The 17,364-nt window shown below is 51.1% G+C and overlaps 1 protein-coding gene across 1 annotated transcript in view; it reads left to right on the top strand.

Moving 5' to 3' along the window:
• LOC123748230 (uncharacterized) overlaps positions 1-17,364 on the top strand; it is a 155,514-nt gene that overhangs the window by 9,674 nt on the left and 128,476 nt on the right. The window contains exons 3-4 of the mRNA XM_069331345.1: positions 13,722-13,835; positions 15,378-15,507. Of these exons, the coding sequence (XP_069187446.1) occupies positions 13,722-13,835; positions 15,378-15,507 (244 nt within the window). The remainder of the gene's footprint in view (positions 1-13,721; positions 13,836-15,377; positions 15,508-17,364) is intronic.

The following is a 17,364-nucleotide window of genomic DNA, read 5'->3' as shown; positions in this document are numbered from 1 at the left end:
CCACTACCCTCCTCCTCCTCTCCACCACTACCCTCCTCCTCCTCTGCACCACTACCCTCCTCCCCTCTGCACCACTACCCTCCTACTCCTTTGTACCACTACCCTCCTCCTCCTCCTCCTCTGCACCACTACCCTCCTCCTCTGCACCACTACCCTCCTCTTCCTCCACACCACTACCCTCCTCCTCCTCTGCACCACTACCCTCCTCCTCCTCTGCACCACTACCCTCCTCCTCTGCACCATACACTTCTCCTTTGCACCACTACCCTCCTCCTCTGCACCACTACCCTCCTCCTCTGCACCACTACCCTCCTCCTCCTCTGCACCACTACCCTCCTCCTCTGCACCATACACTTCTCCTTTGCACCACTACCCTCCTCCTCTGCACCACTACCCTCCTCCTCAGCACCACTTCCCTCTCCCTCTGCACCACTACCCTTCTCCTCTGCACTCACTACCCTCCCCCTCCTCTGCACCACAACCCTCCTCCTCTACACCACTACCCTCCTCCTCCTCTGCACCACTACCCTCCTCCTCTGCACCACTACCCTCCACGTCCTCTGCACCACTACCCTCCTCTGCACGACTACCCTCCTCCTCTGCACCACTACCCTCCTCCTCCTCTGCAACACTACTCTCCTCCTCTGCACAACTACCCTCCTTCTCCTCTGCACCTCTTCCCTTCTCCTCTGCTCCACTACCCTCCTACTCCTCTGGACCTCTACCCTCCCCCTCTGCACCACTACCCTCCTCCTCCTCTGCACCACTACCCTCCTCCTCCTCCTCTGCATCACTACCCTCCTCCTCCTCCTCCTCTGCACCACTACCCTCTTCCTCCTCTGCACCACTACCCTCATCCTCCTCTCACCACTACCCTCCACCTCCTCTACACCACTATCCTCCTCCTCTGCACCACTACCCTCCTCCTCCTCCGCACCACTACCCTCCTCCTCCTCTGCACCACTACCCTCCTCCTCCTCCGCACCACTACCCTCCTCCTCCTCTGCACCACTACCCTCCTCCTACTCTGCACCACTACCCTCCTACTCCTATGCACCACTACCCTCCTCCTCCTCCTCTGCACCACTACCCTCCTCCTCTGCACCACTACCCTCCTCTTCCTCCGCACCACTACCCTCCTCCTCTGCACCACTACCCTCCTCCTCCTCTGCACCACTGCCCTCCTCCTCCTCTGCACCACTACCCTCCTCCTCCTCTGCACCACTACCCTCCTCCTCCTCTGCACCACTACCCTCCTCCTCCTCTCCACCACTACCCTCCTCCTCCTCTGCACCACTACCCTCCTCCCCTCTGCACCACTACCCTCCTCCTCCTCTGCACCACTACCCTCCTCTGCACCACTACCCTCCTCCTCCTCTCCACCACTACCCTCCTCCTCCTCTGCACCACTACCCTCCTCCCCTCTGCACCACTACCCTCCTACTCCTTTGTACCACTACCCTCCTCCTCCTCCTCCTCTGCACCACTACCCTCCTCCTCTGCACCACTACCCTCCTCTTCCTCCGCACCACTACCCTCCTCCTCCTCTGCACCACTACCCTCCTCCTCCTCTGCACCACTACCCTCCTCCTCTGCACCACTACCCTCCTCCTCCTCTGCACCACTACCCTCCTCCTCCTCTGCACCACTACCCTCCTCCCCTCTGCACCACTACCCTCCTACTCCTTTGCACCACTACCCTCCTCCTCCTCCTCTGCACCACTACCCTCCTCCTCTGCACCACTACCCTCCTCTTCCTCCGCACCACTACCCTCCTCCTCTGCACCATTACCCTCCCCCTCCTCTGCACCACTACCCTCCTCCTCCTCTGCACCACTACCCTCCTCCTCCTCTGCACCACTACCCTCCTCCTCCTCTACTCCAACACCCTCCTCCTCTGCACCACTACCCTCCCCCTCTGCACCATTCCTTAAACGTCCTCTGCGCTACTACCCTCCTCCTCCTCTGCACAACTTCTCTCCTCTGCACCACTACCCTGCCCCTTCTCTGCACCTCTACTCTCCTCCTCCTCTGCACCACTACCCTTCCTATGCTCTGCACCACTACCCTCCTCTTCCTCTGTTCCACTACCCTCCTCCTCCTCCTCTGCACCACTAGCCTCCTCTTCCTCTGTACCACTACCCTCCTACTCCTCTGCACCACTACCCTCCTCCTCCTCCTCTGCACCACTACCCTCCTCTTCCTTTCCACCATATCCTCCTCCTCTGTACCACTACCCTCCTCCTCTGCACCACTACCCTCCTCCTCCTCTCCACCACTACCCTCCTCCTCTGTACCACTACCCTCCTCCTCTGCACCACTACCTTCCTCCTCCTCTCCACCACTACCCTCCTCCTCTGCAACACTACCTTCCTCCTCCTCTGCACCACTACCCTCCTCCTCTGCACCACTACCCTCCTCCTTTGCACCACTACACTCCTCCTCTGCACCACTACCCTCCTCCTCTGCACCACTACCCTCCTCCTCTGCACCACTACCCTCCTCCTCCTCTGCACCACTACCCTCCTCTTCCTCTGTTCCACTACCCTCCTCCTCCTCCTCTGCACCACTAGCCTCCTCTTCCTCTGTACCACTACCCTCTTACTTCTCTGCACCACTACCCTCCTCCTCTGCACCACTGCCCTCCTCCTCTGCACCACTACCCTCCTCCTCTGCACCACAACCCTCCTCTTCTGCACCACTGCCCTACTCCTCTGCACCACTACCCTCCTCTGCACTACTACCCTGCCCCTTCTCTGCACCTCTACTCTCCTCCTACTCTGCACCACTACCCTCCTCCTCCTCTGCACCACTACCCTCCTCCTCTGCACCACAACCCTCCTCCTCCTCTGCACCACTACCCTTCTCCTCCTCCTCTGCACCACTACCCTCCTCCTCCTCCTCTGCACCACTACCCTCCTCCTCCTTTCCACCATATCCTCCTCCTCTGCACCGCTACCCTCCTCCTCCTCTGCACCACTACCCTCCTCCTTTGCCTCACTACCATCCTCCTCAGCACAACTACCCTCCTCCTCCTCCTCTGCACCACTACCCTCCTTTTCCTTTCCACCATATCCTCCTCCTCTGTACCACTACCCTCCTCCTCTGCACCACTACCCTCCTCCTCCTCTCCACCACTACCCTCCTCCTCTGTACCACTACCCTCCTCCTCTGCACCACTACCTTCCTCCTCCTCTCCACCACTACCCTCCTCCTCTGCAACACTACCTTCCTCCTCCTCTGCACCACTACCCTCCTCCTCTGCACCACTACCCTCCTCCTTTGCACCACTACACTTCTCCTCTGCACCACTACCCTCCTCCTCTGCACCACTACCCTCCTCCTCTGCACCACTACCCTCCTCCTCTGCACCTCAACCCTCCTACTGCTCCTCTGCACCACAACCCTCCTCCTCCTCCTTTAGACAACTACCCTCCTCCTCCTCTGCACCACTACCCTCCTCCTCATCTGCACCACTAGCCTCCTCCTCTGCACCACTACCCTCCTACTGCTCCTCTGCACCACAACCCTCCTCCTCCTCCTTTAGACCACTACCCTCCTCCTCCTCCTCTGCACCACTACCCTCCTCCTCATCTGCACCACTAGCCTCCTCCTCTGCACCACTACCCTCCTCCTCCTCTGTACAACTTCTCTCCTCTGCACCACTACCCTCCTCCTCTGCACCATAACAATCCCACACCTCTGCACCACTCTCCTTCCCCTGCTCTGCACCACTAACCTCCCACTCCGCTGCACGGCAACCCTGCTTCTCCTCTGCACCACTACCCTCCTCCTCCTCTGCACCAATACCCTCCTCCTCCTCTGCACCACTAACCTCCCACTCCTCTGCACCACTACCCTTCTTCTCCTCTGCACCACTACCCTCCTCCTCCTCTGCTCCAATACCCTCCTCCTCTGCACCACGACCCTCCTCCTCTGCACCACTACCCTCCTCCTCTTCTGAACCACTACCCTCCTCCTCTGCACCACTACCCTCCACCTCTGCACCACTACCCTCCTCTTCCTCCTCATCACTAACCTCCTCTTCCTCCGCACCACTACCCTCCTCCTCCTTCTCTGCACCTCTACCCTCTTCCTCCTCTGCCCCACTACCCTCATCCTCCTCTGCACCACTACCCACCTACTCCTCCTCTGCACCACTACCCTCCTCCTCTGCACCAGTACCCTCCTCCTCTGCACCACTACCCTCCTCCTCGTCTGGACCACTACCTTCCTCCTCCTCTTCACCACTACCCTCCTCATCCTCTGCACCACTACCCTTCTCCTCTGCTCCACTACCCTCTTCGCCCTCTGCACTACTACCCTCCTCCTCTGTACCACTACCCTCCTCCTCTGCTCAACTTCCGTCCTCTTTCTATGCACCTCTACTCTCCTCCTCCTCTGCATCACTACCCTCCTCCCCCTCCTCACTACTATCCTCCTCTTCTGCACCACTAACCTCCTCCTCCTCTGCACAACTTCTCTCCTATGCACCACTACCCTGCCCCTTCTCTGCACCTCTACCCTCCTCCTCCTCTGTACCACTACCCTCCTCCTCCGCTGCACCACTACCCTCCTCCTCTGCACCACTTCCCTCCTCCTCCTCTACACCACTACCCTCCTCCTCTGCACCACTACACTCCTCCTCCTCCGCTCCACCACTACCCTCCTCCTCCTCTGCACCACTACCCTTCTTCTCCTCCTCTGCACCACTACCCTCCTCCTATGCACCACTACCCTCCTCCTCCTCCGCACCACTATCCTCCTCCTCCTCTGCACCACAACCCTAGTCCTCTTTCACCACTACCCTCCTCCTCCTCTGCATCACTACCCTCCTCCTCCTCTGCACCACTACCCTCCTCCTCTGCACCACTACTCTTCTCCTCTTCTGCACCACTACCCTCCTCCTCTGCACCACAACCCTCCTCCTCCTCTGCACCACTACACTCCTCCTCCTCTGGACCACTACCCTCCTCCTCCTCGGCACCACTACCCTCCTCCTCCTCTGCATCACTACCCTCCTCCTCCTCTGCACAACTACCCTCCTCCTCTGCACCACTACCCTTCTCCTCTGCACCACTACCCTCCTCCTCTGCACCACAACCCTCCTCCTCTGCACCACTACCCTCCTCCTCTACACCATTACCCTCCTCTGCACTACTACCCTGCCCCTTCTCTGTACCTCTACTCTCCTCCTCCTCTGCACCACTACCCTCCTCCTCCTCTGCAGCACTACCCTCCTCCTCCTCCTCTGCACCACTACCCTTCTCCTCCTCTGCACCACTACCCTCCTCCTCTGCACCACTACGCATCTTCTCGGCACCTTTACCTTCCATGTCTGCACCATTAACCTCCTCCTCTGCACCACTACCCTCCTCCTCTGCACCACTACCCTCCTCTTCCTCCGCACCACTACCCTTCTCCTCCTCTGCACCACTACCCTCTATTATAGACTGTGGGTTGGTTGGTGCTGTCGTCGTTGATCCTTCTCTACGGACAACCCAACCCAAAACTCGGTTGAGTGCTTATACTTCACTAGGAGATCACCCTTGGCGCTTTTGGCTCTTGGAGAGGGGCTCAACGTCACACGTTTAGGGGATGCGGCTCCCACACCTAGCCTCGTTGTCACGTGCACACACCCACTCGAGCCGCTGTGACTCCCCACTCTCTCCTTAGGTAATATGATCTCCTCGATCCCCTTTTGGCTTATTAGTACTACCTTCTACCCTGTCCACAGCAGTGGTTCTTGGTTCTTTCTCTCTCTCTCTCCTTCTTTACTACTTCCTGGGAAGCCTCACTAGGACAAGGGCAAACACCAGAAAATTGGGATACATTTACTGGACAAAGCACATACACGATACATACACACATATAATAATAATGAATCCTATACTCTATAATATCACAATCAGGCTGCACTCCAACACAATCAGAACTCTATTATCAGCTTATCAAGTGGTATCCTATCTCCTGGTTCACCACCTGATACTATCAACCTCCTCAAGTTGATCAGGTCTACATACACTGTTGTACCATCAGCAAGAGAATATATATATATATGTATCTATAAATGTGTACAAAGAAAATCAGCATATGAATGCAATAACACGTATCAGTATAAATGTTCCTTGCTACACTGCAATGATCCATCGATCACCCTATCAGTCCTAGAACGCATACATCTGTTGGTAATCCAGCCTACGACTGTAACTCTAATCTTCAGTGTAAATCACTCCTTGACATAAGAATGCAAACAACCACTCACCTCTCACTACGTCTTGCACACTAATGACAACCAAACACTATCAACTCCCTACAAGTAATCCACCAGAACTTCCCTTCCACTTCTGGAAGTTCACTACCCTGATATCTTCAGGTTCTTCCGGGCTTCACTACCAGGATCCTCTGCAGCTCCTCCAGGCTGCTATCATGAAGTTTCCTTGAGCAACGACGGTGCTACACCCTTCTGCTAGGTTCCTCCACAGCTCTCTTGGCTGCTACACCATGAAGTTTCCTCGAGCAACTATGGTGCTTCACCACCTCTACAGAAGCACGTGACACTCCTCTTCACTGCTGCTTCTCCTCACAGCTCGAGGTCCTCTCCTCCACTACCTTGGAGTCTCATCAATTACTTCATCTGTGCTGGCTTCGAAGTTCTCAGCAACTTCTTCCCAAAAGACAAACCTGCAACCCATCGACACTCCAATAAAAATGTTTCCCCTTTAACACACAAACAAAAATAACCACACAATATGCTTGCCTCAAACCTCTATCTGTCCTCTACATACAGTGAGAGTGGACTCCCCCGTTTTGGGCGGGTCCATACTCCACCTCGCCCGGAGGCGGTCCTCACTCGCTGGGAGGGTCTTCCTCCGTCAGGAGCCGGGCTCCCTCAGTCGCCTGCCAGTGCTCAGAGGGGACGGACGTTAATCTGTGCTTACCACAGATTAACTGGTCGAGGGCGCTTCTCCCTCTGACTGCGTCTGGTCACGGCGCTTCCACGGCCCACAATAATGTCTCTGGCCGGCTTGATCATCTCTTCTTCGACCAGGACTTGAGACCACAACGTTCCCAGCTCAGTTCCACAGCTGGCACGTCTACACACTTCTCTTCTCTTCGAGATATATCACTAGGGGTTCCCTTCTGGCGGGAGCTCAACGGAGCGCGGCTTTCTCCCTGTGATGTCTGGCACTCAATTCTTCTTCGGGTGGGCCATCTTCACTTTTGTCCTCACCGAGACTTCATTTTTCTGGGCTGGACCTTCATCAAACAGCCATGCTATATCTACATCAATATCTTCTACCGGTTTAATTGACACTGTCTCATCTCCTCCAGCGTCTTCCTTGTCGGCCACCTCTGTCTTCATCACTACCGAGACAGGGTACTCAATGGCTTGGCGGTCTCCTGACTCATCTCCTCGGATGTCAGTCAGGTTCCCACTCTCAGGTGTCCCACCCGTGCCGTGGCCTTCTGGGCACTCCTCTGGGACAGTCTCCGCTATGACTCTTGGCAACACCTTTGTCCCGCACAAGTCATTCCCCAGGATCACTTGGACTCCTGGAATAGGTATGTCGGGGCACACTCCCAACATCACCTCTGCCGACACATATTCCGACCTTAGCTGGACAGTACAAACGGGCATGTCACTCTCAGACAATAACCCACATACTCTCATCTTACCACTGCCAGCTAATCGTCGATCATTCCCAATCAGGCTTCTTGCAATCAAGCTCTGATTAGCTCCGGTATCTCTTAAAATACCAACTTCTACTTCAGGTTGGCTTCCTATTCTGACCCAACCTTTGCTCATGAACGGCCTATACCTCTCGTTCACTAAGTTCGCTCTCTGTGGTTTGTCTCAGAACACATTAGTATATTTACCTCGGGGGTCACACACGGCCAGGGTCACAACTCTCTTGCCCTGCCGACAATCTCGCATCACGTGACCCAATCCGTTACAATTGTAACACCTCACCTGGGAAAAGTCTCTTCTATATGTACCAGAGTAGCTCTGACTCTGCTTACTCACATGAGAATTCCTCGGGCCAGACGTACTACTCGTACTCTGTGGAGCTTTACTGGACTCTTGATTCCCTGGATAACGATTAGTTTCTCGTTTAGCTCCTCCATCCTCGCTTTCAGACGAAGTGCGTGACCTACTCTTCTGAGTTTTAGGGTACTTACTTTTATCTGCCCATTTATCAAAATTCTTCTCACCCCAGACTCTTCTGGGTCTTTCATAATTTCTTCCTCCCCAGACTCCACTGGATCTGCCATTGCTGCGTCTCGCCTCGCTTCGCACTCTGTTCTCCCTCAAGCTCTTGTACGCTTCAGTAATCATATCCGCCCTATCTGCGGCATCTTTCACCTCCTTTATCCCTGCTTCTTGGATCTTGAACTTTGTTTCGGGATGCATCATCTCCAAGAACTTCTCCATGACCATCAGTTGCTTCAGGTCAGCGTAAGATCCAACTCCAGCAGCCTCAATCCACTTCTGGAATCGTCTTTCCAGATCCCTTGCTGTCTCAGCAAACGTACACGCTCCAACTTTGATCATCTCTCTGAAGCGCTTCCTATAAGCTTCTGGGGTTAACTGAAACGAGCGCAATATGCTGCTCTTTACCGTGGCATAATCCTGGCACTCTTCCAGTGACAATTGGGTGTATGCCTCCCTGGCTGCACCGGTCAATCTTAACTGGACCAGCTGGGCCCATTCCTCCTGTGGCCACTCCCTGATGCTGGCTACCTTTTCAAAGTGCTCGAAGAAGCTCTCTGCCTCTTCAGGAACAAACAAGGGAATGTCCTTCTCCCTAACCCTAACATCTTGTGAGTGTGATACCTGGGTAGTGCTCTCTGGCAACCCATGTTCAATCCTTTGCTCAGCCAAGGTTCTGTTCGCTTCTATCTGCATTTGTTTTGTTCTCTCTTTTTCTTTTTCGACCTGGGCTCTTTCTTTTTCGACCTGGGCTCTTTCTTTTTCGACCTGGGCTTTTTCTTTTCCTTTCTCCTGTTCCAACTCCAGTTCTCTTATCCTGGTTTTCTCTTTCTCTTTCTCCACCTCTAGTCTTGCTCTCTCTACTTCCAGCCTGGTTTTCTCTTTTTCCTTCTCGGCTTCATTTTTCATCTGGAGTTCTAATTTCATCTTCTCCAGCTGGAACTGTCTCTCCTTGTCCTCTCGTTGTTGCTGCATCTGGAGCTCTAACTGGAATCTCTCCAAGCTCCTATTTCGGCTACTCCTGCTACTGCGGCTACTCTTGCTGCTCCTACTTGATCCCTGGGATCTCACGTCATCCTGCCCATCATCCTCCTTTCCACTTTCAGCTCCTTTTTGGGCTCCTTGCTCTGCCGCTTCACTTCTGGCTCTTAACTGCCTCAGGATCTCATCCTTCATCCCAGCTAATTTAGATGCTCTCAACCTGATGCCACATTTTTCTGCTATTTGCTTCAATTGATCCCTCGTGCAACCTTCTAAGTCCTCAGGCTTGCCTGACTCCACAAATGCTTGCACCTTCTCCATCTTGTCCTGTGAGTCTTCCCAAGAGAGAGAATATACACCTGCAGTCACACAGTTTATCTATTTCAGCAAGGGTGTACAAATCCACTCTTGGACAGGGTGTGGGTGTGTCAGTTCACTCTCCCGGACACAGGCCCCCAATTTATTATAGACTGTGGGTTGGTTGGTGCTGTCGTCGTTGATCCTTCTCTACGGACAACCCAACCCACAACTCGGTAGAGTGCTTATACTTCACTAGGAGATCACCCTTGGCGCTTCTGGCTCTTGGAGAGGGGCTCAACGTCACACATTTAGGGGATGCGGCTCCCACACCTAGCCTCGTTGTCACGTGCACACACCCACTCGAGCCGCTGTGACTCCCCACTCTCTCCTTAGGTAATATGATCTCCTTGATCCCCTTTTGGCTTATTAGTACTACCTTCTACCCTGTCCACAGCAGTGGTTCTTGGTTCTTTCTCTCTCTCTCTCCTTCTTTACTACTTCCTGGGAAGCCTCACTAGGACAAGGGCAAACACCAGAAAATTGGGATACATTTACTGGACAAAGCACATACACGATACATACACACATATAATAATAATGAATCCTATACTCTATAATATCACAATCAGGCTGCACTCCAACACCATCAGAACTCTATTATCAGCTTATCAAGTGGTATCCTATCTCCTGGTTCACCACCTGATACTATCAACCTCCTCAAGTTGATCAAGTCTACATACACTGTTGTACCATCAGCAAGAGAATATATATATATATGTATCTATAAATGTGTACAAAGAAAATCAGCATATGAATGCAATAACACGTATCAGTATAAATGTTCCTTGCTACACTGCAATGATCCATCGATCACCCTATCAGTCCTAGAACGCATACATCTGTTGGTAATCCAGCCTACGACTGTAACTCTAATCTTCAGTGTAAAACACTCCTTGACATAAGAATGCAAACAACCACTCACCTCTCACTACGTCTTGCATACTAATGACAACCAAACACTATCAACTCCCTACAAGTAATCCACCAGAACTTCCCTTCCACTTCTGGAAGTTCACTACCCTGATATCTTCAGGTTCTTCCGGGCTTCACTACCAGGATCCTCTGCAGCTCCTCCAGGCTGCTATCATGAAGTTTCCTTGAGCACCGACGGTGCTTCACCCTTCTGCTAGGTTCCTCCACAGCTCTCTTGGCTGCTACACCATGAAGTTTCCTCGAGCAACTATGGTGCTTCACCACCTCTACAGAAGCACGTGACACTCCTCTTCACTGCTGCTTCTCCTCACAGCTCGAGGTCCTCTCCTCCACTACCTTGGAGTCTCATCAATTACTTCATCTGTGCTGGCTTCGAAGTTCTCAGCAACTTCTTCCCAAAAGACAAACCTGCAACCCATCGACACTCCAATAAAAATGTTTCCCCTTTAACACACAAACAAAAATAACCACACAATATGCTTGCCTCAAACCTCTATCTGTCCTCTACATACAGTGAGAGTGGACTCCCCCGTTTTGGGCAGGTCCATACTCCACCTCGCCCGGCGGCGGTCCTCACTCGCTGGGAGGGTCTTCCTCCGTCAGGAGCCGGGCTCCCTCAGTCGCCTGCCAGTGCTCAGAGGGGACGGACGTCGCTCCGTGTTCCTCCCTCTTCACTCTCCTATTTCAGGCTTTCTGCCTTATTAAAACATGTCTAACTTATAAATAAACATCGCTACTGTCGCTGGGCACACGACCAACTACAAGCAATCACTATGAACTGGCGTATATCGTGCTTACCACAGATTAACTGGTCGAGGGCGCTTCTCCCTCTGACGGCGTCTGGTCACGGCGCTTCCACGGCCCACAATAATGTCTCTGGCCGGCTTGATACTCTCTTCTTCGACCAGGACTTGAGACCACAACGTTCCCAGCTCAGTTCCACAGCTGGCACGTCTACACACTTCTCTTCTCTTCGAGATATATCACTAGGGGTTCCCTTCTATCGGGAGCTCAACGGAGCGCGGCTTTCTCCCTGTGATGTCTGGCACTCAAGTGAGGTCAAGGTCCTCCGGAAGCGAGCCTCACGTCTCCAGCAAAATGTCCACATCTCCTAGCCAGTCATTTATCTGTTTTCTTCTTCATTGCCCATAATCTCAAACTGTTATACATATCCAAGCAACTATTTTACATATGGGTTATCACCTCAATATTTGCTAGACCTTCTAATCAGGTCAGGCTTGATGAATAACTCTCAAGGAGGGAGACTCGTTTCTCCTGTAGGCTGAGATCATAACACCTCCTACTTCTCCTCTGCAGCACTACCCTTCTCCTCTGCACCACTACCCTCCTCCTCCTCTGCACCACTATCCTCCTCCTCCTCTGCACCACTACCCTCCTCCTCCTCTGCTCCAGTACCCTCCTCCTCTGCACTACTACCCTCCTCTTCCTCTGCACCACTACCCTCCTCCTCTGCACCACTACCCTCCTCCTCTGCACCACTACCCTCCTCCTCTGCACCACTACCCTCCTCCTCCTCGGCACCACTACCCTCTTCCTCTACACCACTACCCCCCTCCTCTGCACCACTACCCTCCTCCTCCTCTGCACCACTACCCTCCTCCTCTGCTCAACTTCTATCCTCTTTCTCTGCACCACTACCCTCCTCCTCCTCTGCATCACGACCCTCCTCCCCCTCCTCACCACTACCCTACTCCTTTGCACCACTACCCTCTTCCTCCTCTGCACAGCTTCTCTCCTCTGCACGACTACCCTGCCCCTTCTCTGCACCTCTACCCTCCTCCTCCTCTGTACCACTACCCTCCTCCTCATCCTCTGACCCACTACCCTCATCCTCCGCTGCACCACTACCCTCTTCCTCTGCACCACTACCCTCCTCCTTCTCTGCACCACTGTCCTCCTCCTCCTCTGCACCACTACACTCCTCCTCCTCCTCTGCACCACTACCCTCCTCCTCCTCTGCACCACTACCCTCCTCCTCCTCTGCACCACTACACTCCTCCTCCTCCTCTGCACCACTACCCTCCTCCTCCTCTGCACCACTACCCTCCTCCTCCTCTGCACCACTACCCTCCTCCTCCTCCTCTGCACCACTGCCCTCCTCCTCTGCACCACTTCCCTCCTCTTCCTCCGCACCACTACCCTCCTCCTCTGCACCACTACCCTCCTCCTCCTCTGCACCACTGCCCTCCTACTTCTCCTCTGTAGCACTACCCGTCTCTGCACCACTACCCTCCTCCTCTGCACCACTACCCTCCTCCTCCTTTGCACCACTACCCTCCTCCTCTGCACCACTACCCTCCTCCTCCTCCTTTGCACCACTACCCTCCTCCTCTGCACCACTACCCTCCTCCTCCTCTGCACCACTACCCTCTTTCTCTTCCTTAAGAGATGGGTGTGAGGAGTAGCCAGGTGTGGGCTTCAGTGTTCCCTTTCATCTGCAGGTGTAGGTGGGGAGAGCTGCCAGGTGTGGACTTCAGAGTTCCCTCTCATCTACAGATGTGGGTGTGGAGAGTAGCCAGGTGTGGGCTTCAGTGTTCCCTTTCATCTGCAGGTGTGGGTGTGGGTTGCTTCCAGGTGTGAGCTGCAATGTTCCCTCTCATCTACAGGTGTGGGTGGGGAGAGTTGCTAGGTGTGGGCTTCAATGTTTCCTCTCATCTACAGGTGTGGGTGTGGAGAATTGCCAGGTGTGAGCTTCAATGTTCCCTCTCATCTGCAGGTGTGTGTGTGGAGAGTTGCCAGGTGTGAGCTTCAATGGTCCCTCTCATCTACAGGTGTGGGTGTGGAGAGCTGCCAGGTGTGAGCTGCAATGTTCCCTCTTATCTACATGTGTGGGTGTGGAGAGTTGCCAGGTGTGGGCTTCAATGTTCCCTCTTATCTACAGGTGTGGGTGGGGAGAGTTGCCAGGTGTGGGCTTCAATGTTCCCTCTCATCTACAGGTGTGGGTGTGGAGAGTTGCCAGGTGTGGGCTTCAGTGTTCCCTCTCATCTACAGGTGTGGGTGTGGAGAGTAGCCAGGTGTGAGCTTCAATGTTCCCTCTCGTCTACAGGTGTGGGAGGGGAGAGTTGCCAGGTGTGAGCTTCAATGTTCCCTCTCGTCTACAGGTGTGGGAGGGGAGAGTTGCCAGGTGTGAGCTTCAATGTTCCCTCTCGTCTACAGGTGTGGGAGGGGAGAGTTGCCAGGTGTGAGCTTCAGTGTTCCCTCTCATCTACAGGTGTGGGTGGGGAGAGACTCCTGCGAGGACTTCACCGGAGGGGCGTCACTGGTAATATCCTTACGTTTTGGATCCAGGACAGTGAGGAGAACAAGAAGTACCTCCGAGAGCTTGGTGCGTCGCTTAACAATTTTAATAATGTTTATATATTGTTGATTGTTGAGACCTGCCTCACGAGACCAATAATGTACAAGGACACATCTACGAGGAGCTGGTTGTTGAGACCAGCCTCACGAGACCAATGTAGATGTACATTATATGACAATGATTATCATGTACATCTCTCAATGAGATGATTACATCTCATCAACGATTAGATGTACATGTGTAGATGTACAGTAATCTACAGATGTACATGTGTAGATGTACAGTAATCTACAGATGTACACGTGTAGATGTACAGTAATCTACAGATGTACATGTGTATATGTACAGTAATCTACAGATGTACATGTGTAGATGTACAGTAATCTACAGATGTACATGTGTAGATGTACAGTAATCTACAGATGTACATGTGTAGATGTACAGTAATCTACAGATGTACATGTGTATATGTACAGTAATCTACAGATGTACATGTGTAGATGTACAGTAATCTACAGATGTACATGTGTAGATGTACAGTAATCTACAGATGTACACGTGTAGATGTACAGTAATCTACAGATGTACATGTGTATATGTACAGTAATCTACAGATGTACATGTGTAGATGTACAGTAATCTACAGATGTACATGTGTAGATGTACAGTAATCTACAGATGTACATGTGTAGATGTACAGTAATCTACAGATGTACATGTGTATATGTACAGTAATCTATAGATGTACATGTGTAGATGTACAGTAATCTACAGATGTACATGTGTAGATGTACAGTAATCTACAGATGTACAGTAATCTACAGATGTACAATAATCTACAGATGTACATGTGTAGATGTACAGTAATCTACATATGTACATGTGTAGATGTACAGTAATCTACAGATGTACATGTGTAGATGTACAGTAATCTACAGATGTACATGTGTAGATGTACAGTAATCTACAGATGTACATGTGTAGATGTACAGTAATCTACAGATGTACATGTGTAGATGTACAGTAATCTACAGATGTACATGTGTAGATGTACAGTAATCTACAGATGTACAGTAATCTACAGATGTACATGTGTAGATGTACAGTAATCTACAGATGTACATGTGTATATGTACAGTAATCTATAGATGTACATGTGTAGATGTACAGTAATCTACAGATGTACATGTGTAGATGTACAGTAATCTACAGATGTACATGTGTAGATGTACAGTAATCTACAGATGTACATGTGTAGATGTACAGTAATCTACAGATGTACAGTAATCTACAGATGTACATGTGTAGATGTACAGTAATCTACAGATGTACATGTGTAGATGTACAGTAATCTACAGATGTACATGTGTAGATGTACAGTAATCTACAGATGTACATATGCAGGTATGCTCAAGGTATGAATGAGTTTTAGTATGTTGTGAGATGAATGAGTTTTGGTATGCTGGTGGTATGAATGAGTTTAGGTATGCTGGTGGTATGAATGAGTTTTGGTATGCTGGTGGTATGAATGAATGTTGGTATACTGGTGGTATGAATGAGTTTTGGTAGGTTGTGGGATGAATGAGTTTTGGTATGCTGATCGTATGAATGAGTTTTGGTATGCTGGTGGTATGAATGAATTTTGGAATGTTGGTGGTATGAATGAGTTTTGGTATGCTGGTAGTATGAATGAGTTCAGGTATGCTGATGGATGAATGAGTGTTGGTATGCTGGTGGTATGAATGAGTTTAGGTATGCTGGTAGTATGCATGAGTTTTGGAAGTCTGGTGGAATGAATGAATGTTGGTATGCTGGTGGTATGAATGAGTTTTGGTATGTTGTGGGATGAATGAGTTTTGGTATGCTTGTGGTATGAATGAGTTTTGGTATGCTGGTGGTATGAATGAGTTTTGGTATGCTGGTGGTATGAATGAGTTTTGGAATAAATGAGTTTTGGAATGAATGAGTTTTGGTATGTTAATGGTATGAAAGAATTTTTGTATGCTGGAGGTATGAATGAGATTTAGTATACTGGTGGTATGAATGAGTTTTGGTATGCTGGTGGTATGAATGAGCTCAGATATGCTGCTCGTATGAATGAGTTTTGGTATGCTGGTGGAATGAATGAGTTTTGGAATGCTGGTGGTATGAATAAGCTTTGGTATGCTGATGGATGAATGAGTGTTGGTATGCTGGTGGTATGAATGAGTTTAGGTATGCTGGAGGTATGAATGAGTTTTGGTATGCTCTAGGTATTAATGAGTTTTGCTATGCTGGTGGTATGAATGAGTTTTGGTATGCTGGTGGTATGAATGAGTTTTGGTATGCTGAGGAAATGAATGAATTTTGCTATGTTGGTGGAATGAATGAGTTGTGGTGCGTCGGTGGTATAAATGATTTTTGTGTAATGATAGTTTGAATGAGTTTTTATATTATGGTAGTATGAAGGATTTTTAGTATACATTGTTTGAATGAGTTTTGGTATGTTAGAGGTATGAAAGTATTTTAGTATGCTGAAGGTACCTTCCTTGAGGTTACCTTGAGATGGTTTCGGGGCTTTGCGTCCCCGCGGCCCGGTTCTCGACCAGGCCTCCTCGTTGCTGGACTGGTCAAGCAGGTTGTTGGACGCGGCTACTCGCAACCTGACACCTGAATCACAGCCTGGTTGATCAGGTATCCTTTGGATGTGCTTATCAAGTTCCTTTGAACTCTTTGAGAGGTCGGCCAGTTATACCTCTTATGTGTAATCGAATAGTATAAATGAAGTGGAAGGTATAGATAAGCAGCCTTCCAGTCTGTAGTGGAAGGTATAGATAAGCAGCCTTCCAGTCTGTAGTGGAAGGTATAGATAAGCAGCCTTCCAGTCTGTAGTGGAAGGTATAGATAAGCAGCCTTCCAGTCTGTAGTGGAGGGTATAGATAAGCAGCCTTCCAGTCTGTAGTGGAGGGTATAGATAAGCAGCCTTCCAGTCTGTAGTGGAAGGTATAGATAAGCAGCCTTCCAGTCTGTAGTGGAAGGTATAGATAAGCAGCCTTCCAGTCTGTAGTGGAGGGTATAGATAAGCAGCCTTCCAGTCTGTAGTGGAGGGTATAGATAAGCAGCCTTCCAGTCTGTAGTGGAGGGTATAGATAAGCAGCCTTCCAGTCTGTAGTGGAGGGTATAGATAAGCAGCCTTCCAGTCTGTAGTGGAAGGTATAGATAAGCAGCCTTCCAGTCTGTAGTGGAGGGTATAGATAAGCAGCCTTCCAGTCTGTAGTGGAGGGTATAGATAAGCAGCCTTCCAGTCTGTAGTGGAGGGTATAGATAAGCAGCCTTCCAGTCTGTAGTGGAGGGTATAGATAAGCAGCCTTCCAGTCTGTAGTGGAGGGTATAGATAAGCAGCCTTCCAGTCTGTAGTGGAAGGTATAGATAAGCAGCCTTCCAGTCTGTAGTGGAGGGTATAGATAAGCAGCCTTCCAGTCTGTAGTGGAGGGTATAGATAAGCAGCCTTCCAGTCTGTAGTGGAGGGTATAGATAAGCAGCCTTCCAGTCTGTAGTGGAGGGTATAGATAAGCAG

Source organism: Procambarus clarkii, chromosome 3 (genome assembly GCF_040958095.1).
Source record: "Procambarus clarkii isolate CNS0578487 chromosome 3, FALCON_Pclarkii_2.0, whole genome shotgun sequence".
NCBI lineage: Eukaryota > Metazoa > Arthropoda > Malacostraca > Decapoda > Cambaridae > Procambarus > Procambarus clarkii.
The sequence above is the reverse complement of the archived record's forward strand: the minus strand, read 5'-3'. Positions and strand labels throughout refer to the sequence as shown.